Here is a 26,273-nt window from a genome sequence, read left to right on the forward strand (position 1 = left end):
GGTTGCTCCTCTTCTGATGTTGTGGGGGGAGCTGACAGGGTCTCATATAGACGTGCATCTGAAGCTGTCTACTCTCTGTCTCATCTCCCTTCCTCTGAGATTCCCCCTTGTGTTTCCCCCTCAGGGTTTTTGTACCAAGCTACAGCTCGCGAGTGACCGTGCAGCTCTCAGACTGCAGTAACAGTAACAGGACAGTGAGGGGCTGCCCAGTGGTGCTGAAGGTCCGGCCAAAGGCCCCGCCACTCCACAACTCCAGCCGGACTGACTGCCGGGACCAGTGGCTCTGTGAGCTGCATGACGGCACTCCATTCTGGCAGCAGTGGTACTACATCCTGGTGGAGAAGACCATTCGCAATGTCAATGTCAACTTCCGGCTCGGGGTTCACATCAGAGGTAAGAGGTCAAGGTCATTGGCACAGATCCTGTTTAGGAAAAAGAGGGGAGGCCGGGGAGCCGTCGACAGGACCAGGTGGAAAGTACACAGTGACAATGTAATGTGGATTCACGAGGAACCACTGGTTGTGGTTTAAAGAGACATTAAACAGCAATATTTGACCATGACACAGTAAGATATAGGAGCAGATTTAGGCCATTCAGTCCATTGAGTCAGCTCTGACTTTCAATTATGGCTGATACGTTGCTCAACCTCATTCTCCTGCTTTCTCCCCATAACCCTTAATCCCCTTACCAATATCTACCTTTGTCTTAAATACGCTCAATGACTTGGCCTCCACAGCCCTCTGTGGCAAGGAGTTCCACAGATTCACCACCCTCTGGCTGAAGAAATCCCTCTCTGTCTCTGCTCTAAAGGGTCTCAGAAGGTCGTGAGTCTCTGGAACTCCTTCCACTGTTGGGGGCAGAGTCCTTGTGGACATTTAAGGCTAAAAGAGATAGATTCTTGATCTAGTGGATAATTGGGTGTTATAGAGAGACCGTGACAAAGTGGATGTGAGCAATACTGGATCAGCCGTAATCTCTGTAGTATTTCACTTTTCTGTGTTGGCAGTGGTTCAACAATGCCAATCCTTAGTTGGTTAACTGCACCGCCCCCTACCCCTGTGGGAAAGTAGAGGGGTAATCGAACGCTGTAAAATTCAGGACAGATGCTAATGTGGAGAAACATATGGGAGGGAGGGCATCACTAATTGTGTGACAGACCTGATAAAACATGAAGCAAATAATGAATATCAAATCGAAGCTAATTAAAATACACAAGTAGGAAGCAATTCCAATTACTCTGAATTCAGGGAGTGAAGGCTGATGTCCTTGTAGTAATGAAAGATTCATGTTTTGTGTTCTGCATTCACTGAGAGATGTATGTGTAAGATTAATTCAGTGCTATAAAGAGTGGGATGTACTGTTAATTACTGAGTGTGCCTTTTCCTAAGTGTAGCTCTCTGCAGTCCATCACTTGGCACTTCTGTGTGGAACCACTTCTGAACCCGCATGTATCTGGGTGTTATTGTTGCTTTGTTCACAAATCTGGCAATCAGTATATGCGCAGCGAGATCCTGCAATCGGTCAGGGAGATGAAGAAGCTGTTGATGGGTACTGATCTTTTATTTATTCATTTATGGAACGTGGGCATTGCTCGGCCACCATTTATTGACCCGTCCCTAGTTGCCCTTTGAGAAGGTGGTAGTGAGCTGCTTTCTTGAATCACTGCAGTGTACATGCTGTAGGTAGACCCACAACGCCTTTAGGGAGGAAATTCCAGGATTTTGACCTAGCGACAATGAAAGAACGGCGATATATTGTGAAGTCAGGATGGTGAGTGGCTTGGAGGATATGGTGGTGTTCCCATATCCTGTATATGCTGCCCTTGTCCTTCTGGATGGCAATGGTTGTAGGTGTGGAGGTGCTGTAGATGACTGATAGCCTTAAGTATTGTCTACAACATTGAGAAAACTCCCTGATTGGTTTGGTTAGCAAAGAGGAAATCTTATTCATTCACCTGAGGTCACAGGTAGAGTCTCAAAACACCATGTTTCCAAGCACAAAACTCTCTCTGCAATGCACTGGAGGCTGGTGTCTGTGCTTCAATGATAAAGTTGGGTTTGAAACGATAAACCTCAAAAGAAAGACTTGCATACATATTGTACCTTTTACCACATATGAAATCTCTTTTCAGATAATACTATTCTGTTTAATGAAGTAGAGTTATACAGTGAGAAAGACAGACAATTTGCACACACAATGGTTCTGAAGGGGTTAATAAAGTCATAGAGTGATAGAGATGTACAGCACAGAAACAGACCCTTTGGTCCAATTCACCCACGCCGACCAGATATCTAATCTAATCTAATCTAATCTAGTCCCATTTGTCAGCACTTGGCCCATATCCCTCTAAACTCTTCCTATTCATACACAGATCCAGATACCTTTTAAATGTCATAATTGTATCAGCCTCCACCACTTCATCTGGCAACTCATTCCATACACACATCAAAGTCTGTGTGAAAAATTTGCCCTGTAGGTCTCTTTTATATCTTTCCCCTCTCACCCTAAGCCTATGCCCTCTAGTTCTGGACTCCCCGACCCCAGGGAAAAGACTTTGCCTATTTATCCTATCCATGCCCCTCATAATTTTGTAAACCTCTATAAGGTCACCCCTCAGCCTCCAACACTCCAGGGAAAACAGCCCCAGCCTGTTTAGCCTCTCCCTATAGCTCAGACCATCCAACCCTAGCAACATCCTTGTAAATCTTTTCTGAACTCTTCCATGTTTCACAACATCCTTCCAATAGGAAGGAGACTGCCTGCATCGAGCTCCAACTAATATTTGAAGACAGAATGAGGAAAGCCAAAACAACTGAAGAGTCTTGCAGAATGAAAACCTATAACCTAGGTCTCTGCAGACATTTTGTAACAATCTTAGTGTCATGCAGTAAACATCTTGTTTCAGATCAGTGCCTTTTCTGATTAAGATTCACCCAGAGTAGCATAGAATCCCTACAGTGTGGAAACAGGCCATTAGCCCAACAGGTCCACACTGACACTCAAAGAGAATGCCACCCAGACCCATTCCCCTACGTTTACCCCTGACTAATGCACCTAACCTACACATCCCTGTATACTATGGGCAATTTAGTATGGCCAGTTCTCCTAACCTACACATCTTTGGATTGTGGGAGGAAACGGAGCACCCGGAGGGAAACTCATGCAGACACGGGGAGAATGTGCTAACTCCACACAGACAGTCACCCAAGGCTGGAATCAAACCCGGGTCCCTGGCACTGTGAGGCACCAGTGCTAACCACTGAGCCACCATGCCAACCTAAACAAAAAGTGACTGTTCACTGAAAAGTCCCTAAATGCTTGGGTGCTCCCTCACGGGGAATTGAACCCCGGTCTCCCACGCGACAGGCGGGGACACTAACCACTATAATACCGAGGTCAAAAACTCATGTTTTTTTCTCTATCACTGCTGTCATAATATGCCCTGGAACCCCATCAAAGAAAGAGGCAGCAAACTACCCCGACCACAGGCTAGTAGTGATTGGCATTGTAACACCATGTTTTGTGTCGTTGATTGAGGGTTTACTATTGACCAGGGCACCTTCTTCCAGGAGTAACTGTGCCTCAGCTACTTTACATCTACCTGAGCTTCGATCAGACAGAACATCCAACAGTGTAGCACTCCCTCAGCACTACAGCCTTAATTACTGTGCTCATCCTGGAGGGAGACCTGAACCTGGAACCTTCTGACAGAGAGTCAAGAGTAATCCTACGCAAGCCATGTCGGTTTGTAATGTGCTCTGCCTTTCCTTAACCTGTGCCATTGTCTTTACATCAAGGTTCAACTTGAATTCAACACAGTGCTGTCTTCTATTTCCAGGAATTTCCAATGTTTTTCAAGATTGTTCTCTCCTTTTCCTGTAGTTTAGTTCAGGGATACTGGGAAAAATGTTGCAGTTACACCTCTCCTAGAGTTTTGTCTGCACCTCCATTATTGGAATAAAAGCTAGTGGTCAAGATGTGGGCCATTCACAGAAAGTAATCATTGGGAAGATTAGCTCGGCATGTTTCCCCTTGTTTGCCCAGCTGTGGTCCAACGGATAGCATTGCACTTTGTATTGGATTTTTTCTGGGTTCAAGTCCCATCTCCCAGTAATTATGTGCACACTGTGGGCTGATCCTTGTTATGGACCAGACCAAAACCCCTCATAATATACAAAGAAGGGAGCCTTAACCCCAACTTGACCTTAACCTTATTTTAAAGGTAAGTGTGTTGTGTTCTGGATACAGTTCGAGTGTTCAAACTGCCAGGCGTGAAGCAAAACATACTTTATTCTTACACTCCAATTAAATAATGGACAAAATAGGAAATTTTTAAAGAATTAGCTTAACTATCTATCAAAATATTTAACAAGTTAATAAAAGTTAGTTACCACTGATTAGTTGTTCCAAGATATTAGCATCATATAAACACACCCTTGGCAAAGGCAAATTCAGTTAAATAGATTTTCACATGTAATTCTCCAATTCGGGAGGAAAGAACATCAAGAGAAACGTTGAGATACAGAGAGAAAGAAGTCAAACATTTTCTTGTAGCACTGAGAGATATATAGCAGCTTCCAAATCCCAACAGCTACTGAAAGCTAAACTAAAATCCTGGTTCTGTGGCAGCTTGACCCACCCATTCAGGCTGCTTCTTTTGTTTCAACCATTTTTTAAAAAGCCCCAAGATCTCACAAGCTGTTTGCTTTATTGGCTTAGAACTGACCACTTGGCACCTCTGTCTCAATGTCTTATAATTAAAGAAGTCAGGACAAAATATACCTCTTAAAGCCATACTATTGTCACACACACCATCGGAGTGCTGTACTGCCAACAGTGATATCTTTCAGTTAAAACCAAGAATAACCGTGTGCTGTGATATAAAATCAGATAATACTGGAAATACCTCAGCAGGACATGTGGTATCTGCAGTGAAAGAGTGCAGTCTTGAACAGGCGATGTGGCTCTTGCCAGAGGACTGGCTATGAGGCAGTGAGAGGGTGAGAGAGACTTGATGCCGCGGTGGCTCAGTGGTTAGCACTGCTGCCTCACAGCGCCAGGGACCTGGGTTTGATTCCAGCCTCAGGGTGACTGTCTGTGTGGAGTTTGCGCATTCTCCCAGTGTCTGTGTGGATTTCATCCAGGTGCTCTGGTTTCCTCCCACAGATGAATTGGCCATGTTAAATTGCCCATAGAGTTAGGTGATTAGTCAGGGGTAAATATGGGGAATAGGTCTGGATGGATTACTCTTTGGATAGACAGTCGGTGTGGACTAGTTGGGCCAAAGGGCCTGTTTCCACACTGTAGGGTATCTAATCTAACTTTGACAGGTGACGTAACTTCCACCTCCGAATCTGGAAATAAATACCTGTAGATTTTGAATTGACTGCATTTTGAGGTTAGGCTTGTTAATTGAAGGAGATTTTTTCTAGCTGTTGCAAATAAGAGAATGCATAATGGGGGTTAGGCGACTGTGTCTCACTCAAGAGTGAGAAGCGGCTAAAGTTTGGTTCCATTCTGGCCAGTGTCAATGTCCACATTTTGTCAATGTCTGTTTGGCAGTGGGTTTTTGACAATGTTCATTTCCCTGGTGCTGGGGAAGAGAGACCTTCGTGCATGTGAAGAGACTGGAATCATGAAGATTTCTGGAAAGACTAAACAGGAAGAAACTGTTTCCACTCATAGGTGGTTTGATCAGAAGAGTCATGATTTGGAGATGCCGGTGTTGGATTGGGGTGTACCAAGTTAAAAATCACACAACACCAGATTATAGTCCAACAGGTTTAACTGGAAGCACTAGCTTTCGGATGAGCGACGCTCTGAAAACTAGTGTGCTTCCAATTAAACCTGTTGGACTATAACCTGGTGTTGTGTGATTTTCAATTTTGATCAGAAGAGGACATGGATTTAAATTGGTGGCAGATGTCCATTTCATAAGATCATCAAGTGCCCTGTGGTGGTTAACTCTGTATTAAACATCATCTGGTGTGGAGCCCCATCTGAAAGGGCAGTCTCTGCTTTAGTTGCTGCAGAGGGAGACACTAGGCTGGGAAGATGTAGGTTGCTCTGGTCTTGGTTTTCTCTGGGCCCCTCTTCTCAGCAGCTGAGCTTTTCATTTCCCATGACCTTTCAGTCACCCTCCAGATCTCCTGGCCATCAGTGACTGTCCCCCAGCTGTCAGGGTCAATGTCCATCATCCTCATATGGTGCTATGGTGATTGGAGGAAGGTTTAGGGGAGATAAGACCATAAGACATGGGAGTGGAAGTGAGGCCATTCAGCCCATCAAGTCCACTCCGCCATTCAGTCATGGCTGATGGGCATTTCAACTCCACTTACTAGCGTTCTCCCCGTAGCCCTTAATTCCTCGAGGCATCAAGAATCTATCAATCTCGGCCTTGAAGACATTTAGCGTCCCAGCCTCCACTGCACTCCATGGCAATGAATTCCACAGGCCCACCACCCTCTGGCTGAAGAAATGTCTCTGCATTTCTGTTCTGAATTGACCCCCTCTAATTCTAAAGCTGTGTCCACGGGTCCTAGTCTCCTTGCCTAATGGAAACAATTTCCTAGCGTCCACCCTTTCCAAGCCATGTATTATCTTGTACGTCTCTATTAAGTCTCCCCTTAATCTTCTAAACTCCAATGAATACAATCCCAGGATCCTCAGCCGTTCCTCATATGTTAGACCTACCATTCCAGGGATCATCCGTGTGAACCTCAGATGTCAGAGGTCAGTTCTTTACTCAGAGAGTGGTGGGAATGCGCTGCCAGCAGTGGTAGTACAGTCAGATACATTAGGGATATTTAAACAAATCTTCGATAGGCACATGGATGATAGGAAAATGAAGGGCATGTAGGTTAGTTTGACCTTAGAGTAGGATAAAAGGTCAGTACAACATCAAAGGGCCTGTACTGTTCAATATTCCATGTTCATTTTCCACTTGTAGAGGGGGGTATGGCCACTCTCAAGGTCTATAAGACCATAAGGAATGGGAACACGGTGGCGCAGTGGTTAGCACTGCTGCCTCACAGCGCCTGAGACCCGGGTTCAATTCCCGCCTCAGGCGACTGACTGTGTGGAGTTTGCACGTTCTCCCCGTGTCTGCGTGGGTTTCCTCCGGGTGCTCCGGTTTCCTCCCACAGTCCAAAGATGTGCGGGTCAGGTGAATTGGCCACGCTAAATTGCCCGTAGTGGTAGGTAAGGGGTAAATGTAGGGGTATGGGTGGGTTTCGCTTCGGCGGGTCGGTGTGGACTTGTTGGGCCGAAGGGCCTGTTTCCACACTGTAAGTCTAATCTAAAAAAAAGAGTAGGCCCCTGGAACCAGCTCCACCATTCAGTCGGCTGATCCAGTATTCCTCACATCCACTTTCCTGCCTTTTCCCCATAAACCTGAAATCCCTGACAGATCAAATAGTTTATACCTACTGTTGTTAGAATACTGAATGGATTCAAAAACTCTTTACATTCTGTGTTTTTGTTTTTGCTGCTGTTTACCTATTATTTACTTATCTATGTTACTTAACTCTGTGATCTGCCTGTATTACTCGCAAGACAAAGCTTTTCACTGTGCCTTGGTACACATGACAATAAATTCAATTCAATTCAATTCAATCCAGGGCTGTTTGGATAGGGCAGTAAGGTGGGATCATGAGAATACTCTAGTCAAAGGGACATGATGGGCTGAAGGATCTCCTTCTCCTTCTGCACTATATTATTCTCTGATTCGATGTCAGTGAAAGTGTCATGAGGTGTAGAAACAGAGAGAGCTAGAATTTGTGCAGCACCCCATTCACATCCTCAGAACATCGCAAGTAAGATGTGAAATTCAGGGAAAATATCGTCACGTGATAGATGCAAAGCCAAATCCATCACAGAATTTATTTTGATCAGACATCTTCGAAGACCAACTCTTCATTTGCGTCTTCGATTTTAATTTGTGTATAAATCTTGGCTCACTCCCGAGAGGGTAGGATGTGCTTACACACTCTCAGGTAGGTGAAAGTCTTGGCAATTGATTTATCCACAGCCACAGGAACCTGGTTCAGGGAGGAGATGAGTTAGTCGAGAATGGAATATGTTCTCATTTTGCAACAGGAGCTGTCACAGCACAAACCACAGGACCATTAAATAAAGGGTAAGCTGCCTTCGGAGTAAACATGCACTGGTCATCTTCAATCACACAGATTGGATGTTCCTTATTGAAAAGAGAATGCTAATCTTATTTTGAAAAATGCAATCACTGGGAAATGAATTATGTAACAGCTGAACCTGCTGTGTGAGGGCCTCGAGTCAATTGGCCCTCATCAACTTTGTGTCATTTGTTGGCTAATTATTTTTTTAGCAAGGGAAGGGGTGAGACTTTTATGCTGGTATCAAAGAGAGAAATGTACCACTCTCCATCTAAATGCCTCACCCACCACTCCATACCCCCTCCCCGGAGCAGAAATTCCTGTACAGTTCCAGGATTCTTGCTGGGATCACAACTCCAATTCCCACTCTGCCGTCCTCTGACCCAGACCGCATCTGATCTCTCTGACACAAAACAAACAAAATCCAAAGAACTGTGGGTGCTGGAAATTAGAAACAAAACCCGAAATCGCTGAAGAACTTAACAGGACTGGCAATGACTGTTTCCTTATCCAGCTACAATCAGTTCTGAAGAAAGGTCATTGGACCCAAAATGTTAATTCTGTTTTCTCTTCACCGACACTGCCAGATCTGCCGAGTTTCTCCAGCAGTTTCTGTCTTTGTCTCAGTGCTCTGTGTTAATAATGAGTCCAATGTTGAGGTAATCTGCTCAAAAATGCAACCTGTACGAAACCATATCCAACCTTAAAACTGACCCACTACATACAGGAGAGCCAACACTGTAAGAGGTTTAAGAACAAAGTTCATGAGTTAGCATGTTCTATTCTAATTAAGTATTTCTAGGTGTTCCATGGGTGACTTATCTGGTACAGAGTTTACAGCATACAGACAAAGAACAAGAGTAGGCCACTCTGCCTTTCAGTTTGTTCTGCCATTCAGTAAGATCATGGCTGATCTGATTTTAACCATAACTCTACCTTCCTGCATTTCCCTAATAATCAGTCATCTCCCTGGCGATCAACAATCTGTGACAACATTGTGTCTTTAAGAGGTGTATTTTATCCTTTAATGAAGAAAGATTGAGACAGAGGTAGAGAGTGTTGTGTTCAAACCCTATAAAGTAAACAGCTTGTGAGGCTTTGGGTTTTTTTTAATAAAGTTGGAACAATAGAAGCAGCCTGGATGGGTAGGGTCACGCTCCCACAGAACCAGGCTTTTTAGTTTTAGCTTTCAGCAGTTGCTGGTATCTTAAAGCTGGATGTGGAAGTTTTTATTCCTCTCTCTGTTACAGCTAAAAGCTGGGGTTCTCTTCCTGCTGCTAAAGTTACACGTGAGACAATCTATTTCACTGAATTTGTCAAAGATGTGTTGATGAAATGCTACTATATTGGAACAATTAATTAGTAATAATAGTAATGTATATACCTGATCCCTGAGTCTGCTTCTCTTTGGTTTTATATCCAGAAGTGTTCTTACCCGCAACTGAAAGGTTTTGTATCCCATCAACAAATCATCATGACGTTTTTAATTGCTATTACTTGCCACCGATATTCTGTAGCCAATTAGGTATTTAGCTGCAAAGACTATTACAAGTAATGCAAACAGAAAAAGTGAGCAAGGGGTAAGGCGAGCTAAACCAAATGGAGTTGGGGGTGTGTGGAATAAGGCACTCCATACACTATGGTGCTTACTTCTCTCTAAAGGCACTGAGAGTCTTCCGGAGAAACAGACCCTTTGGTTCCAACTAATCCAGGCTGACCAGAATCTCAAATTAAACTAGTCCCAGCTGCCTGCTCTTACCCCATATCCCTCCAAACATTTCTCATGCATGAACTTATCCAAATATCTTTTAAACATTGTAACTGTACCCACATCTGCCATTTCCTCTGGCAGTTCATTCCACACACAAACCGCTCTGTGAGAAACAAGTTGCCCCTCATGTCTTTTTGAAATCTTTCTTCTGTCACCTGAAAATACACCCCTGTTTTGAACTCTCCTACTCGATGGAAAAGACATCCGCCATTGCTTTATCTATAGCCCTCGTGGTTTTGTAAATCTCTGTATGGTCACCCCTCAACCTCCAATGTTCCAGTGAAAAAAAGTCCCAGCCCACCTGGGAACATCCTCGTAAAACACTTCGGAACCCTCTCAGTTTAATAATATCCTTTCTATCACGGGGCGAGCCGAACTGGACAAAGTTCTCCACATGCTCCCTCTCCCGGATACCCAGACACTGCAAACAAGGCACATGCTGGAATTCTTCAGCCAACCAAACTTATCAAGGGCTTGTCTTCAGGAAGGAAAGCATGAAACGTTTTACTGATCTTATTTTTGAGCTCAGTGCACCAGGAATACTACTTGGGTGGGTTTTATAGATATTTTTAATTGACCTATTCAGAGGTATTATTATTCATCTCTGCAGTAGGTGGCACCTGAAGTCAGGCCTCCTGGTTCAGGGAGAGGGACACTACCATTGCACCACATGAGCCCATGAAAGGGGCTGTTTCATTTTTTTTAAGTCAACCCATTCGGATACACGATGACACAATTCTGGAGCAGGTGGGACATGAACCCAGGCCTCCCGGTTCAGAGGTAGCGACATTACCACTGCATCACAGGAGGCTAAGGGTCTGCTTTGTTTTATCACACATAACCGAACGGCTTTCCCACCACCAAATCACCATGAGTTTTTTTTTAAACTATTAAGCAGCAGTAGTGCTCACTGGTGTAGCCAAGTTTACGTACAGAACTCATTATGGGCAGTGGGAGCCATTGCCAGTGAGGACAGTGGGATAGGGTAGGGAGAACAGGAAGGAGCTAAATCAAATGAAGTTGGAGAGGGAGATAAAGCACTGTGTCCCCTGTGGTCCCCACCTCTCCCTAAAGGCATCGAGAGTGTTGATGGACACCATATACTCCCCCTACAAGGACCACCTGGACTAGAAGGTAACTGAGGAAGAGGAGGGGGACCTAGTTTATCTCCAGCTCAGGTGGTAAGTTCCAGCTGGGCATGTCATTTCCCGTTACCAGCCCTCAATAGGCTCCACGGGGAGATTAATTTGTGAGTCCCCATGAATCTTGAAGGGACAATTACACTTGTAGTCTCCCTCAATGACTCAGGTGAATCACAGAATCCCTATGGTGTAGAAACAGGCCCTTCGGCCCAACAAGTCTACACTGACCCTCCGAAGAGTAACCCACCCAGACCCATTCCCTGTCCTATCACACAATGTTTACCCTGACTAATGCACCTAACCTACACATCCCTGAAAACAATGGGATTTTAGCACGGCCTATCCACCTAACCAGTATATCTTCGGACTGTGGGAGAAACCTGGAGCAAACCCTTGCGTGGACGAGTTGGACCGAAGGGTCTGTTTCCATGCTGTACATTTCTATGACTCTATGACATGAGGAGAACATGCAAACTCCAGGGCTGGAATTGAACCTGGGTCCCTGGCACTGTGAGGAAGCATGCTAACCACTGAGCCACTGTGCCATCCTCTTGGGAAGCAGGTGCTGCATTGTAGTGCCAATATCCCAAATATCCTTCTCTCTCTCTCCTGGCTCGCACTCAGCTGCAGACTGATGGTTGCCATTAAGCCTCTGGTATGTCACTGGGATACCAGTGTTCTTGAATTGGAAAGCTAACTATAAGCCAGCTGCGTGGATATGCTGCAGTGTGGGGAGTCATTGGAGCTGAACATGATTCTCAGTGACATCCCTGTAGAGTCCCACTTCCTCTCTCACAGGGGTAACTGGACAGTGATCTGTCAGGTAGGCTCTGTGAAACTGCTGATGCTTCAAGTGTCATTTTCACACTTGCATTTTAGATTATGGAGGATTAAACTGGAATAGAATAGAATGGCAACTTAGTGTCGAGTGTATTTTTGCAAAACAAACAGAATTCCTGATGAAGGGCTTTTGCCCGAAACGTCGATTTTACTGCTCCTCGGATGCTGCCTGAACTGCTGTGCTCTTCCAGCACCACTGATCCAGAATCTGGTTTCCAGCATCCGCACTCATTGTTTTGACCGAGAAGGTTTATAAGTTGGCATGCCACGGCACTAAATTAATGACAGAAGTCATGAATAAGAAGAAAGAAAAAAAGAAAAGTACTGAGGATTTGAAATGTGAAAAGGAAGGGTAGAGAACAGAGCTTTCCGGACTGTGATGGCTAGATTTTTGTGGACAACAATTTTTGTATCAAGAAACTGCATTTAAGGTAGGTTGATTAGAGTGAGATATAGACAAACTGTGATAGAATAGCCTTGGAGGGGCTGAATGCCTTCCTCCTGCTCTCAGACTCAATATATTCAAGGCTGAGATAGACAGATTTTTAATCAGTAAAAGGGAATCAAGGGTTAAGGGGAAAAGGCAGGAAAGTGGAATTGAGGATTATCAGATCAGCCGTGATCTCATTGAAGGTTGATGGGCTGAATGGCCTATTTCTGCTTCTATGTCTCAAGGTCCTATATACATACAATGTACACCCAATCAGAGTTGAATAATGTCTTCAAGACCAACTCATCACCTGAAGCAGCCCCCAGTGGGGCCAGATATTGTCTGAGATGACAGTTCCGATGGCCACTTAATACAGTTGTAGGCCAGACCAGGTCAGAGTGGGAGATTTCCACCTCTAAAGGCCTTCTGTGAACTGGATGGCTTTTTACAATAATGGAATAGTATTATGGTTTTTAAATTAAAAACTGAGCTTCAATTTTCAAAATGCATCTGGGGGTGGATTTAACATTTGACTCACATTGGGTTTAACAACCCAAACTTATGGATGGCTGGTCTAGTAACATAACCCATGGATGACACTTTTCATATAACTCAGCCATTTCCATGATTCACCCAGTTCCTAAACACCATGTATCCATTTATTTAGCATCTCGACAGACTCAGAAAGTGCCATTTATTTATTTATAATCTCCTTTTCACAACCGCCCTCTGTTTTTAGCAGATTACATGTTTTATTGTGTATTAATGTTGGTTGGGTTAGCAATTATTGCTCATCCCTAGCTGCTCATGAACTGAGTGGCTAGCTCAACATTCTAAGGGTCTGGAGTCACATGTAGGCCAGCCAAACTAACAATAGCAGATTTCCTTCCCCAGATAGCCGCTGGAATTCTTAAGGACAATGGCTTCATGGTCATCCTTAGCCTTCTTATTCCAGATTCTTTTCTTAGTTGAATTCAAATTTCACCAGCTGCCATGGTGGGATTCAAACCTGGGTCCCCAGAACATTACTTGGGTTCCTGGATTACCAATCTACTGACAGTATCACTGGGCCATTACCTCCTCTCCATTTGTACGATAGGATTTGGAGATTTCAATCCGCCTGGCCGAACATTTATAATTCTTCAAGTCAGAAGAGTCATAATAGTAGATTAAGTCTGACAGAGTATTAATAATAAAGAATAATAGAGGCAAAGATTTGTGCTAACGATCCATTTATTGGCTACAGGAATATAGGAATTGGGAGCAGGAGTCGGTAATTCAGTCCTCCAAGCCTGCTTAGCCATTTAACCTGATCATGGCTGATCTTATCCTGATCTCAACTCCCCTTTCCTCCCTGCTCCCCACAGCCCTTTATCCTGCTTTCCATCAGAAACATCTCTATTTCTATCTTGAATCTGCGGATTGATTCTGCCCCCACTGCGCTCTGGGGCAGTGAGTTCCACAGATTCACAACCGCCTGAGAGAAGCAGTTTCTCCTCATCTCAGTTTTGAAACTACTTCTTCCCATTACCTCATATCTATGACCTCTTGTTCCAAACTGTCCAACAAGGGTGAATATCTGTGCAATGTCCACCTTATCAATCCCCTTTAGCATTTTATATTCCTCAATCAGATCCCCCCCTTATCCTTCTGATCTCTAGCCCATGCTATTTAACCAGTATGTCAATAGTCCGATGAGGGAAGGGGCCATGTTGGACCTGGTACTGGGGAACGAGCCAGGACAGGTAGTAGAAGTTGCGGTGGGGGATTTCTTTGGGAACAGTGACCACAATTCTGTAAGTTTTAGAATACTCATAGATAAAGAAGAGAGTGGTCCTAAGGGAAGAATACTAAACTGGGCCAAGGCTCATTATATCAAAATTAGGCAGGAGCTCGGAAATGTGGACTGGACACAGCTATTTGAAGGGAAATCCATCCTTGAGATGTGGGAGGCTTTCAAAGATAGTGCAAGACGTCCCGTTGAACGCAAAGGATAGGAAGGACAAGATTCGTGAACTATGGATGACAGGAGAAATTGTAAGACTAGCCAAGAGGTAAAGAGAAACAAACTTTAGGTCTAGGCAGCTAAGAACAGAATGGGCCCTGGAAGAATATCAGAAGAGTAGGTCAAGTCTTAAACGAGGAATCAAGCAGGTGAAAAGGGGTCATGAAATAGCTTTAGCGAGCAGAATTAAGGAGAATCCCAAAGCATTTTATTCTTATATAAGAAGCAAATGGGTAACTAGAGAAAGGATTGGTCCACTAAAGGATAACGAAGGAAAGCTGTGTGTCAAACCTGAGAGAATGGGTGAGATTCTGAATGATTACTTTGCATCAGTGTTCACTGAGGAGAGGGACATGATGAATATTGAGATTAGAGATCGAAGTTTGATTAGTCTGGATCACATTGATATAAGTAGGGAAGATGTGTTGGGTAGGCGAGATGTCATTAAGGTGGACAAATCCCCAGGACTGGATGGGATCTATCCCAGGTTACTGAAGGAGGTGAGAGAGGAAATAGCTGGGACCCTGACAGATATCTTTGTGGCATCCTTAAGTACAGGTGAAGTGCCGGAGGACTGCAGGGTTGCTCCTGTTGTCCCCCTGTACAAGAAGGGTAGTAGGAATATTCCGGGTAACTACAGACCAGTGAGCCTGATGTCAGTGGTGGGAAAGTTGCTGAAGAAGATACTGAGGGATAGGATCTATTTATATTTAGAAAAGAATGGGCTTATTAGTGAGAGGCAACATGGTTTTGTGCCGGGGAGATCATGCCTTACCAACTCAATAGAGTTCCTCGAGGAAGTGACCTAGTTGACAGATGAAGGAAGAGCTGTAGATGTCATATACATGGACTTTAGTAAGGCATTTGAGAAGGTTCCGCATGGTAGACTAATGGAGAAAGTGAAGTCACATGGTGTGCAAGATGTTCTAGCTAGGTGGATAAAAAACTGGTTGAGCAACAGGAGACAGAGAGTAGTAGTTGAAGGGAGTTTCTCGAAATGGAGAAAGGTGACCAGTGGTGTTCCACAAGGTCAGTGTTGGGGCCACTGTTGTTTGTGATACAGATAAATGATCTAGAAGAGGGCACTGTTGGTATGAACAGCAAGTTTGCAGATGACATGAAGATTGGTGGAGTAGCAGAAAGCATAAGGGACTGTCAGAGAATACAGGAGGATATAGATAGACTGGAGAGTTGGGTGGAAAAGTGGCAGATGGATTTCAATTCAGACAAATGTGAGGTGATGCATTTAGGTAAGACTAATTCTAGAGAGAATTATACAATGAATGGAAGAGCCTTGGGAAAAGTTGATGGGCGGAGAGATCTGGGAGTGCAGGTCCATTGTACCCTGAAGGCTGCTGCACAAGTGGATAGAGTAGTCAAGAAGGCATATAGTATGCTTGACTTAGTTGGACAGAGTATTGAATATAAGAGCTGACAAGTCATGTTAACATTGTACAAGACATTGGTTCTACTGCATTTAGAATACTGTGTTCAGTTCTGGTGGCCACATTACCAAAAGGATGTGGACGCTTTGGAGACGGTGCAGAGAAGGTTTACGAGGATGTTGCCTGGTATGGAAGGTGCTAGCTATGAAGAGAGGGTGAGTAGGTTACGTTTATTTTCATTAGAAAAAAGGAGATTGAGGGAGGACTTGATTGAGGTTTATAAAATCATGAAGGGTATAGACTGGATGGATCGAGACAAGCTTTTTCCCAGGGTGAAGGATTCAATAACAAAGGGTCATGCTTTCAAGTGGAAAGTTTAAGGGGGATACATGCAGCAAGTACTTCACACAGAGGGTGGTGGGCGTCTGGAACACATTGCCAGCAGAGGTGGTAGAGGCAGGCATGGTAGATTCATTTAAGTGGCGTCTGGATAAATGCATGAGTAGGTGGGGAGCAGAGGGATACAGATGAGTAGGAATTGACCGACAGGTTTAGACAGTAGATTTGGATCAGCTCAGGCTTGGAGGGCTGAAGGGCCTGTTCCTGGGCTGTAAAATTTCTTTGAACTTTGTTCTTCCCTCCTCATACAACAGCCCTTTCATCCCTGAGATCAACCTCTGAACTGTCTTCAGTGCCTGCACATCCTTCCTCAAGTCAGGAGACCAAAACTGATCACAATACTCCAGACATAGTCTCACCACATGTAGCAACACCTCTTTACATTTATATTCCAGTCCTGTTACAATCAATGTCAGGATTCCATTTGCGTTTCTGATTATATGCTACAGCCACGTACGCACTTTCGTGCGCAAAGACATCAAGATCTCTCTGCACTGACACACTTTGAGTCTGATTCCCCTTTAAAAAAAAATTTGTACTTTTATTTTTGTGGCCAAAATGGACAACCTTACACTTACCCGCATCAAACTCCATCGGCCAGAATCTGGCCCATTCTCCAGGTGTAAGAGGAGACGAGATACTTGACACCACATGTAAAAGTGACACCTGGAAAACAGAATGTCAGTATTTCGGGCTCCTGATCAGAAAAAGCAACAGAGAGGATAAAGTGAGGGCAGCAGAGGGAAATATGGATCGCGATGTACTTGGTTGGTGCTGTCACAGACAGATGGCACACAAGTTAAAACAGCTGGGTGAGGATGGCACAAGACAGATGAGCTTGAGATCCCTAAAACAACAAAACAGCTTTGGCCTTTACTCATTGTAGTTTCGAAGACTGAGGGGTGATCTTACTGAAACATTCAAGATTGTGAAGGGGTTGATAGGGTAACTTTTAAGAAACTGCATAGAGTCATAAAGTCTTACAGCATGGAGACAGGCCCTTTGGCCCAAACTGGTCCTTGCTGACCAAAACGTCCATCCACGCTAACCCCATTTCCCTGCACTTGGCCCATACCTTTCTAAACCTTTCCTATCCATGTATTCATCCAAATGCCTTTTAAATGTTGTTAATGTACCCACCTCAACCACCTCCTCTGGCAGCTCATTCCATATGTGTACCACCCTCTGTGTAAAACAGTTGCCCCTCAGGTTCCCTTTTATTTTTTTCCCCTCTAACCTTAATTAGTCCTTGATTCCCCAACCCTGGGAAAAAGACTGAGTGCATTCACCCTATCCATGCCTCTTATGATAGTATATACTTCTGTAATATTCCGCCCCCCCCCCCCCACCTCAGTCTCCAATAGTCTAAAGAAAAAAGTCCTAGTATGTCCAGCCTCTCCCTTTGATTCTGAATGCTGGATCCTGGCAATATCCTTGTAAATTTCTTCTATATTCTTTCCAGTTTAATAACATCCTTTTTATAGCAAGGTGACCAAAACTGAACACAATATTCCAAATGCGGCCTCACCAGCATCCTGTATAACTGCAACATAATGCCCTGACTAATGAAGGCCAATATGCCAAAAGCTTTCTTCATTGCACAGTCTACCTGTGACTCCATTTTCAGAGAACCATGCACCTGGACTCCAAAGTCCCTCTGTTCCACAACACTCCTTAAGGTCCTACCATTCACTATGAAACTCCAACCTTGATTTAACTTTCCGAAATGCCAATCCTTACGTTTATCTATATTAAACTCCATTTCTCAGCCCACTTCCCCAGCTGATGAAGGTCCTGCTGCAATTTCTGATAACGTTCCTCACTGTCCACGATACCTCCGATTTTAATGTCATCTGCAAACTTCCTAATCATGCCTTGTACACTCTCATACGAATCATTGATATAACATTGATATATCATTGATATAACAAACAGCACCGATTCCTGAGGCACTCCACTAGTCACGGGCTATGTGTGTGGAATGAATTTCCAGAAGAAGTGGTGGATGAGGGTATGGTTACAACATTTAAAAGACATTTAGATAAGTTCATGAATGAGAAATGTTTGGAGGGATATGGGCCAAGCGCAGGCAGGTGAGACTAGTTCACTTTGGGATTATGGTCAGCATAGACTGGTTGGTCGGAAGGGTTTGTTTCTGCGCTCATATGACTTTATGAATAGTGGGGACAACTGGCAGGGATTTGATTTGGTTTGATTTATTATTGTCACGTGTACCTAGTTACAGTGAAAAGTTCTGTTTTCCATGCAGTACAGGTAGATCATGCCATACAAAGTGTATTAGGGTAATCAGAGTGAGGAATCCAATGTTATGGCTGCAGAAAAAATGCCCAAAGAGTGAGATCAACATTAAATTTGAAATTTAAGAGATCTACTCAGAAGTCTAATAACAACAGGGAAGGAGCTGTCCTTGAACTTGTTGGCACATGTTATTAAGCTTTTATATCTTCTGCCTGACAGAAGAGGTCTGAAGAGATTATAACCAGGGAGGGAGGGATCTTTGATAATGTTGGCTGAATACACTCATTGAAAACTGAAATGGGAAGGAATTTCTTTTCTCTGGAGGTCATTGAAATATTGAGGAGTTGAGGGCAATGAGGAGCTGGAAACCAGGAGAGTGCCATGAGGCTGTTGCATGGCAGATTGTTTGGAGAAGCTGAATTGCCTCCTTCAACTCCTATTGCTAAAGATCTCACACAGCCGAGAGCACATGCCCTCCAGGTAGAGATACAGTTGGCAGCAGCAGCAGCAGAAATAGGGTGAAGGTTTCAGGACGAGCAAACTTTCAGCCCCAAACTGCATTACCAGTTAATTGGAAATTTATTCTGTTTAATTAGAGTGCTGGTACTGAGCGTTAATTTGGGATTCACTTGAGTGCACATATATCAGAAACAGATTGAAGCTGCACTATATTTGACTTAGAAGGCAGATCATTTTTGTGTTTATTTTTGTGAATAAACATAACACTGCACAAATAAACAGAGAGGATGCTGGAGAATCCCAGCAGATCTGGCAGCAGCTGTGGAGAGAGAAACTGAGTTAATGTTTTGGGCCCGATGTGATGTGTTTGCAGACCAGGTTCAGAGCAATTTCAAGTTCCTCCAGCATTTTACATTTGTTTCAGATTTCCTTTATTTGCAGGATTTTAGTTTTTGAGAAAATATTGCAAAAACATTCTATAGGAAGGATGTTGTTAAACTTGAGAGGGTGCAGAAAAAAATTACAAAGATTGGTTGGTGGGTTTGAGCTATAGGGAGAGGCTGAACATGCTGGGGCTGTTTTCCCTGAAGCATCGGAGGCTGAGGGCTGACCTTATAGAGGTTTATAAAATCATGAGGAGCATGGATAGGGTGAAAAGCCAAGGTCTTTTTCCCAAGGTGGGGGAGTCCAAAGCTAGAGGGCATAGGTTTAAGGTGAGAGAGGAAAGATTTAAAAAGGACCTGAAGGGGCAATTTTTTCGTGGAGACATTAATGTGTATATGGAATGAGTTGCCAGAGGAAGTGGTGCAAGTGGGTACAACTGCAACATTTAAAAAACATCTGAATAGGAAGGGGTTAGAGGGATATTGGCCACGAACTGGTGTGTGTGTGTGTGTGTGTGTGTGTGTGTGTGTGTGTGTGTGTGTGTGTGTGTGTGTGTGTGTGTGTGTGTGTGTGTGTGTGTGTGTGTGTCAGCGTGAGAGTGTGTGTGAGAGAGACAGTGTGTGCATGAGAAAGTATGTCTATGTGAGAGAGAGAGCGTGTGTGTGAGAGAGAGAGGAATGTGTGTGAGAGCGTGTGTGTGTGTGAGAGAAAGAGCGTGTGTGTGTGTGAGAGAGAGAGAGCGTGTGTGTGTGAGAGAGAGAGAGTGTGTGTGAGAGCATGTGTGTGTGTGAGAGAGAGAGAGCGTGTGTGTGAGAGAGAGGAGTGTGTGTGAGAGCGTGTGTGTGAGAGCGTGTGTGTGAGCATGTGTGTGTGTGTGAGAGAGAGAGAGAAAGAGTGTGTGTAAGAGAAAGAGTGTGCGAGCGTCTGTGAAAGGGAGACCTTTTATTTTGTAGAACTGTTTTAATTGAGTGACATTGCATGTGTAAATTAAGGTTTCTGGGGAAATACTGTAGGTTTAAGAGTCATTTTGTGTTAATCTCTCACTTCTGGTGCTCTGATTATTCTGGGTCATGTCTGCTGCCTTGAAGCTTGTTGTTCCAGTCCTGTCTCCTCTGTGGCAGTTTATAATGAGCCTTTCATTCCGAGAATAATTTGCATCAGACCCAAAGGCAAAAGGAAATAAGGATTGTTTTGTTAAAATAAGGGAAGACAATTAAATTTCAGCGATCTGCGCTATTTAAATTCAATTCTAAACCTAATTCTCACTCCAGTTACTTTTCTACAATAATGTTAGTCTATCCAAATTCTGACAAAATCCATCTGTCTTGTTATTAGTATCATGCAAACCACATGCAAGCCTCTCTCTGCCTTGTATTAGGGATATCACAACAGGAGGTTCCATTTCCAACCCAAAACAAAATGCGATAGGAATGTGGCAGATATGTATCTCACCCCCATCTATTTGCCGTGGTTTCTGAATACTTAATATCGTTGCCAAACAAGAATCCATTGTCTCAATTCTGAGATTCTTTGAATTGGCAGTCGCAGTTTTGACAGCATTTTGTTTCCTAATGAGATGTTGGCATCACTGGCAAGGCCAGTATTCTTCATCTCTAAGATGTTCTTCATCTTTAATTGCCTCTTAGACTGCGTGGATCTGGAGTCACATGAAGGCCAGACCAGGTAAGGATGGCAGATTTCCTTCCCTGAAGGTAAATCAGATGGTTTGGGTGAGGGGAATCTGCATTGTATCTTCCCCAATATGGTATTCCTAAGCCAGAAGTAAACATGGAATGGGGGCAAACCAGACATTCCTGAAATTGCACCATGTGTTTCTCACTGTTTTATCCTGAGACTTTGCAGCACCTCAGATACTGAAGCAGTCCATGTTCAAATGCAACAAGATCTGGACAATATCCAGGCTTGGGCTGACAAGTGGCAAGTAGCATTCGCGCTACACAAAAGCCAGGCTATAACCATCTCCAATAAGAGACAATCTAACCAAAGCCTCTTGATATTCATTGGTGTTACCATCACTGAATCCCCTATCAACATTCTGGGAGTTACCATTGACCAGAAAATTGACTTGGAGTAGCAACACTGACCAGTGGCTGCAAGAGCAGGTCAGAGGCTAGGAGTACTCTAGCGAGTAACTCACCTCCTGACTCCGCAAAGCTTGTCCATCGTCTACAAGGCACAAGTCAGGAGTGTGATGGAATACTCCCCACTTGCCTGGATGGGTGCAGCTCCAACAACACTCAAGAAGCTTGACACCATCCAGAACAAAGCAGCCGCTTGATTGGCACCAGATCCATAAGCAAGCACTCCCTTCACCACTATCACTCAGTAGCAGCCGAGTGTACTATCAACAGGATGCACTGCAGATATTCATCAAAGATCCTCAGACGGTACCTTCCAAACCCATGACCACGTCCATTTAGAAGGACAAGGGCAGCAGAAAAAATGGAAACACTACCCCCTAGAAGTTCCCCTCCAAATTACTCGCCATCCTGACTTGGAAAAATCTTGCTGTTCCTTCACTGTCACGAGGTTAAAATCCTGGAGTTCCCTCCCCAAGTGCATTGTGGGTCAACCCACAGCACACAGACTGCAGCTGGTCAAGAAGGCAGCTCACCCCCACCTTCCCAAGGGGACAATTGGGAGTGGGCAATTAATGCTGGTCCAGCCAGGAATGCCACATCCCATGAATTGATAAAAAGAAACTCTTTGTTATTTAATCCCTCCTGACCTGTCACAAAATTTTATTTTTGATTTTCTCATGAATTAAATCAAAATCGCTCACAATTGTCATTTCATTTCTAGTTACGGGCAGTTCTGGGAAAAGGTCATTGAACTTGAAACGTTCACTCAGTTTCTTTCTCCACATTTGCTGCTTGTCTTGTTCTGTGTTTCTGGTATTTTTGCTCTAATTTTATATTTCCTGCATTTGTATTCTTTGAGCATTTCTGAGTATAATTGGGTGCCTTTGCACTGGTATTAGCCATTTCTGTCCATGAACCAAGACATAGGAGCAGAAATTAGGCCATTCAGCCCATCGAGTCTGCTCTGCCATTCAATCATGACTGATATGTTTCTCAACCCCATTCTCCCTGGAATCCTTGATCCCCTTATTACTCAGGAACTAGTGAGCAGCACAGTGGCACAGTGGTTAGTACTGCTGCCTTACAGCGCCAGAGACCCGGGTTCAATTCCCGACTCAGGCGACTGACTGTGTGGAGTTTGCACATTGTCTGAGTGGGGTTTCCTCCGGGTGCTCTGGTTTCCCCCTACAGTCCGAAGATGCGCAGGTCAGGTGAATTGGCCATGCTAAATTGCCCGTAGTTTTAGGTAAGGGGTAAATGTAGGGGAGTGGGTGGGTTGCACTTCTGCAGGTCGGTGTGGACTTGTTGGGCCAAAGGGCCTGTTTCCACACTGTAAGTAATCTAATCTATCAATCTCAATCTTAAATATACTGAATGACCTGGCCTCCACAATTCATGTGGCATTGAGTATAGACCCACAATCCTCAAACTTTCCTCATATGTTAACCTTTTCATTCCTGGAGCCATTCTTGTGAACCTCCTCTGAACATGCTCCTTGGCCAGGATATCCTTCCTGAGAAATGGAGCCCAAAACTGCACACAATGCTCCAAATGTGGTCTGACAGAGCTTTATAAAGCCTCAGAATATAAAAACATTCCTAATTTATAATCAAGTCCTCTCAAAATAAATGCCATCATTGCATTTGGCTTCCTAACTATTGATTCAACCTGCAGGTTTACCTTGAGAGAATCCTGGACTAGAACTCCCAAGTCTCTTTGCACTTCAGACTTCTGAATTTTCTCCCCATTTAGAAAATAGCCAATGCCTCCATTCTTCCTACAAAAGTGCACAAGCTCACACATTCCCACGTTGTACTCCATCTGCCACTTCTTTGCCCACTCTCCTCACCTGTCCATATCCTTCTGCAGCCTCTCCAACACCTCAATACTACCTATCCTTCTACCTATCTTTGTATCATCTGCAAACCTAACCAGAATGGCCTCAGTTCTTTCATCTAGATCGTTAATGTATAAAGTGAAAAGTTGTGATCCCAACACTGACCCTTGTGGAACACCACTTGTCACCGGTTGCCATCCTGAGAAGGGCCCTTTTAGCCCCACTCTCTTCTTTCTTCCAGACAGCCAATCTTCTATCCATGCTAGCACCTTGCCTTTAACACCATGGGTCCTTGCCTTACTCAGCAGCCTCCTGTGCAGCACCTTGCCAAAGGCCTTCTTGAAGTCCAGGTAGATAACATCCATTGGCTCTCCTTGGTCTAACCTGCTCATTAATTCCTCAAAGAATTCTAACAGATTTGTCAGGCATGACCTCCCCTTGATGAAACCAAGCTGACTTTGCCCTATTTTACCACACATTTCCAAGTATTCAGAAATCCCATCCTTCACAATGGATTCCAGGATCTTACCCACCACCTAACTGAGGTTAGGCTAATCGGTCTGTAATTTTCCATCTTTTGCCTTACTCCCTTTTTTAAACAGGAGTGTCTCATTAATGATTTTCCAGTCCTCTGGGACCCTCCCTGATCCTAGTGATTACCGTTTTGGTTCTGCTTTTTTGTTTAGCTCCTAGCTGTTCATATCCCCTTAGCAGAACCTCTGACCTAGTTATTTGTATGTCATCGGTACCTACAAGGACCATGATCACTGGGTCTTTTCCCTCCCACTCCAAGTTCCTCTGCAGCCCAGAAGAGATATCCCGAACCCGAGCACCATGCAGGCAACACAACCTTCGGGACTCTCAATCCTGGTCCAGAGAACAGTTTCTATACCTCTAACTATACTATCCCTAATCACAACAACATTTCTCTTCTCTCCCTCCAGTTGACTGGCTCCCTGCACCAAGGTATTGCGGTCACTTGTTTCATCCTCCAAGTCGTACCTATTCCTGTCCACACAGGGAGCATAACTCTTAAACCTGTTGGACAAGGACAGGGGCTAAGACTTCTGCAACTCTACCTCCTGTATCCCTCTACCTGCCTCATTTGCAGCCACACCCTCCTGTCCCAGACCACCGGCCGAAGTTTAGCTAGTGTAGGGGTGTGCCTGTCTCCTGAAACACAGCATCCAGGTAACTCTCCCCCTTCCTGGTGTATCGCAAAGTTTGATGCTCAGAGTCCAGCTCATCAACTCTGAGCCAGAGTTCTTCCAGCAACCAACATTTACTCCAGACATGGTCACTGGGAATGATAATGGGGTCCACCCGCTCCCACATCATGCAGAAACAACACATCACCTGTGTTGGTGGGTCAGATATAGGAAAACAACCCTTAAATCTCTTTTTACCCTCAATTTATTTTTTGAACTTTTCGTGGGATGTGGGCATTGATGGCATGACATTGATGGCAAGAGCAGAATTTATTGTCCTTGATCTGAGGCCATTTACCCACGTTGTTGTGGGTTTGGCACCACTGGATAAGACTTCCTTCCCTGATGTACATTCATGAACCAAATAAGTTTTTAATGGCACTATCTGAGACTCACCTGAGACAATGTTTTTATATTCTGAGGCTCTATAAGGCTCTGGTCAGACCACATTTGGAGTATTGTGTGCAGTTTTGGGCTCCATTTCTCAGGAATTATATTCAAATTCCACCAGCTGCCATGTGGTTTGAACATGTGTGCCTCTGTATTACTCATCTAGTGACATGATGACTATGTCACATCCTCCAGTTGGAATGATCATAATATAGATTGGGATAGTAATATTGCAAAAGGCAGAAAGTTTGTGTGAGTTCAGGAGAATTTTAAAGTTGTCTAAGTTTGCAAATCCAACATGGAAGGAGACATTGCTGGACCTAGTTCTGTGGATCATGAGTCAGCCAGCAACCTTTAGGGAACAGTGATCATAATATGATAAGGAAAAGGTCAGGAAAATTCAGAATATAAACAGTTGACCAAAGAAGGACAATTTTGAGCAGAATGGCTCTGGTCCAGGTAAGTCAGAATCAAAGATTGTCAAAACAATACTAAAGGAACAATGAGCTGCCTTTAAACAGGAGCTCTTTCACCTAGAGTCAAGAACCATCCCATGTGGGCTGTGAGGGTGTGGGGTGGGGGGGGAGTGGATGGCCAATGTGATGTGATGACCAGCATGGACATGATGGGCCAAAGGGCCTTTTCTAAGCTCTATGAATCGAACTCTGTGTAGGCAGACTGATCCAGAGCCTCTTGGGTGATGAAACAGATGAAGAATAAGATGAGAAAAGAGAAACTAAAAATTGGTATTAATATAACACTTTTCACAACCACTAAATGTCTGACACTGCCTTAAAGCCAATTAAATATTCTCTGAAGTGTAGTCACTGTTGAAATGTAACAAATACAGCAACCACACATCAAACACTCACAGACAGGACCGTGATAATGACCAGGTAATCTGTTTGTAATCGTGGCTTCGGGATAAACATTGGTCAGGACACCAGGAGTAATTTTCTCCTTTTTCTTCAAACTAGTGATTTAGCTTTTAATAACTCTCTCCAAGCAAGCAGGTGGGTTTATTGTCTCACCCACCATCCGGGACTCCAACCGTGCAGCACTCCCTCACTTGTGCACTGGGGGCTTTCCACACAGCTTTTCCTCCTCAGACCTGAGGTAGGCACTCTAGGTGGGAATCTGCTGACCCAGAGGTGAAAGGGCCATCAATCAACTCACAGCTGGCCTTCAGCACAGAGACAGGGGTGGGCTGATTCGAACAAACAAGAGCCAGGCTGCAGCGAGGAAGGTTCAGAGGGAAAGTGATCAAGGAAATCAAGCACAGAGTATTTGGAGAGACAGCTAATGTGAAAAGGGATTATCTTCTATCAGCGTACAAACAGGTAGTAAGAGGAAAGGTCACCGGACCCGAGATGTGATTTCTCTTCACAGATGCTGCCAGACCTGCTGAGCTTTTCCAGCAACTTCTGTTTTTTTGTTTCAGATAGTAAAGGGTGCTGTTTTGGAACTAACCACAGAATTTTGTTCACATGTTTGAGATGGGTCACCTTTCCAGGGTATTTTGAAGTAGAG

At 44.2% G+C, this 26,273-nt stretch overlaps 1 protein-coding gene across 1 annotated transcript in view; it reads left to right on the plus strand.

Moving 5' to 3' along the window:
- The window catches only part of tmem8b (transmembrane protein 8B), a 128,932-nt gene that overhangs the window by 70,366 nt on the left and 32,293 nt on the right, over nt 1-26,273 (plus strand). The window contains exon 5 of the mRNA XM_060847261.1: nt 125-393. Within this exon, the coding sequence (XP_060703244.1) occupies nt 125-393 (269 nt within the window). The remainder of the gene's footprint in view (nt 1-124; nt 394-26,273) is intronic.

Source organism: Hemiscyllium ocellatum, chromosome 2 (genome assembly GCF_020745735.1).
Source record: "Hemiscyllium ocellatum isolate sHemOce1 chromosome 2, sHemOce1.pat.X.cur, whole genome shotgun sequence".
Lineage (NCBI taxonomy): Eukaryota > Metazoa > Chordata > Chondrichthyes > Orectolobiformes > Hemiscylliidae > Hemiscyllium > Hemiscyllium ocellatum.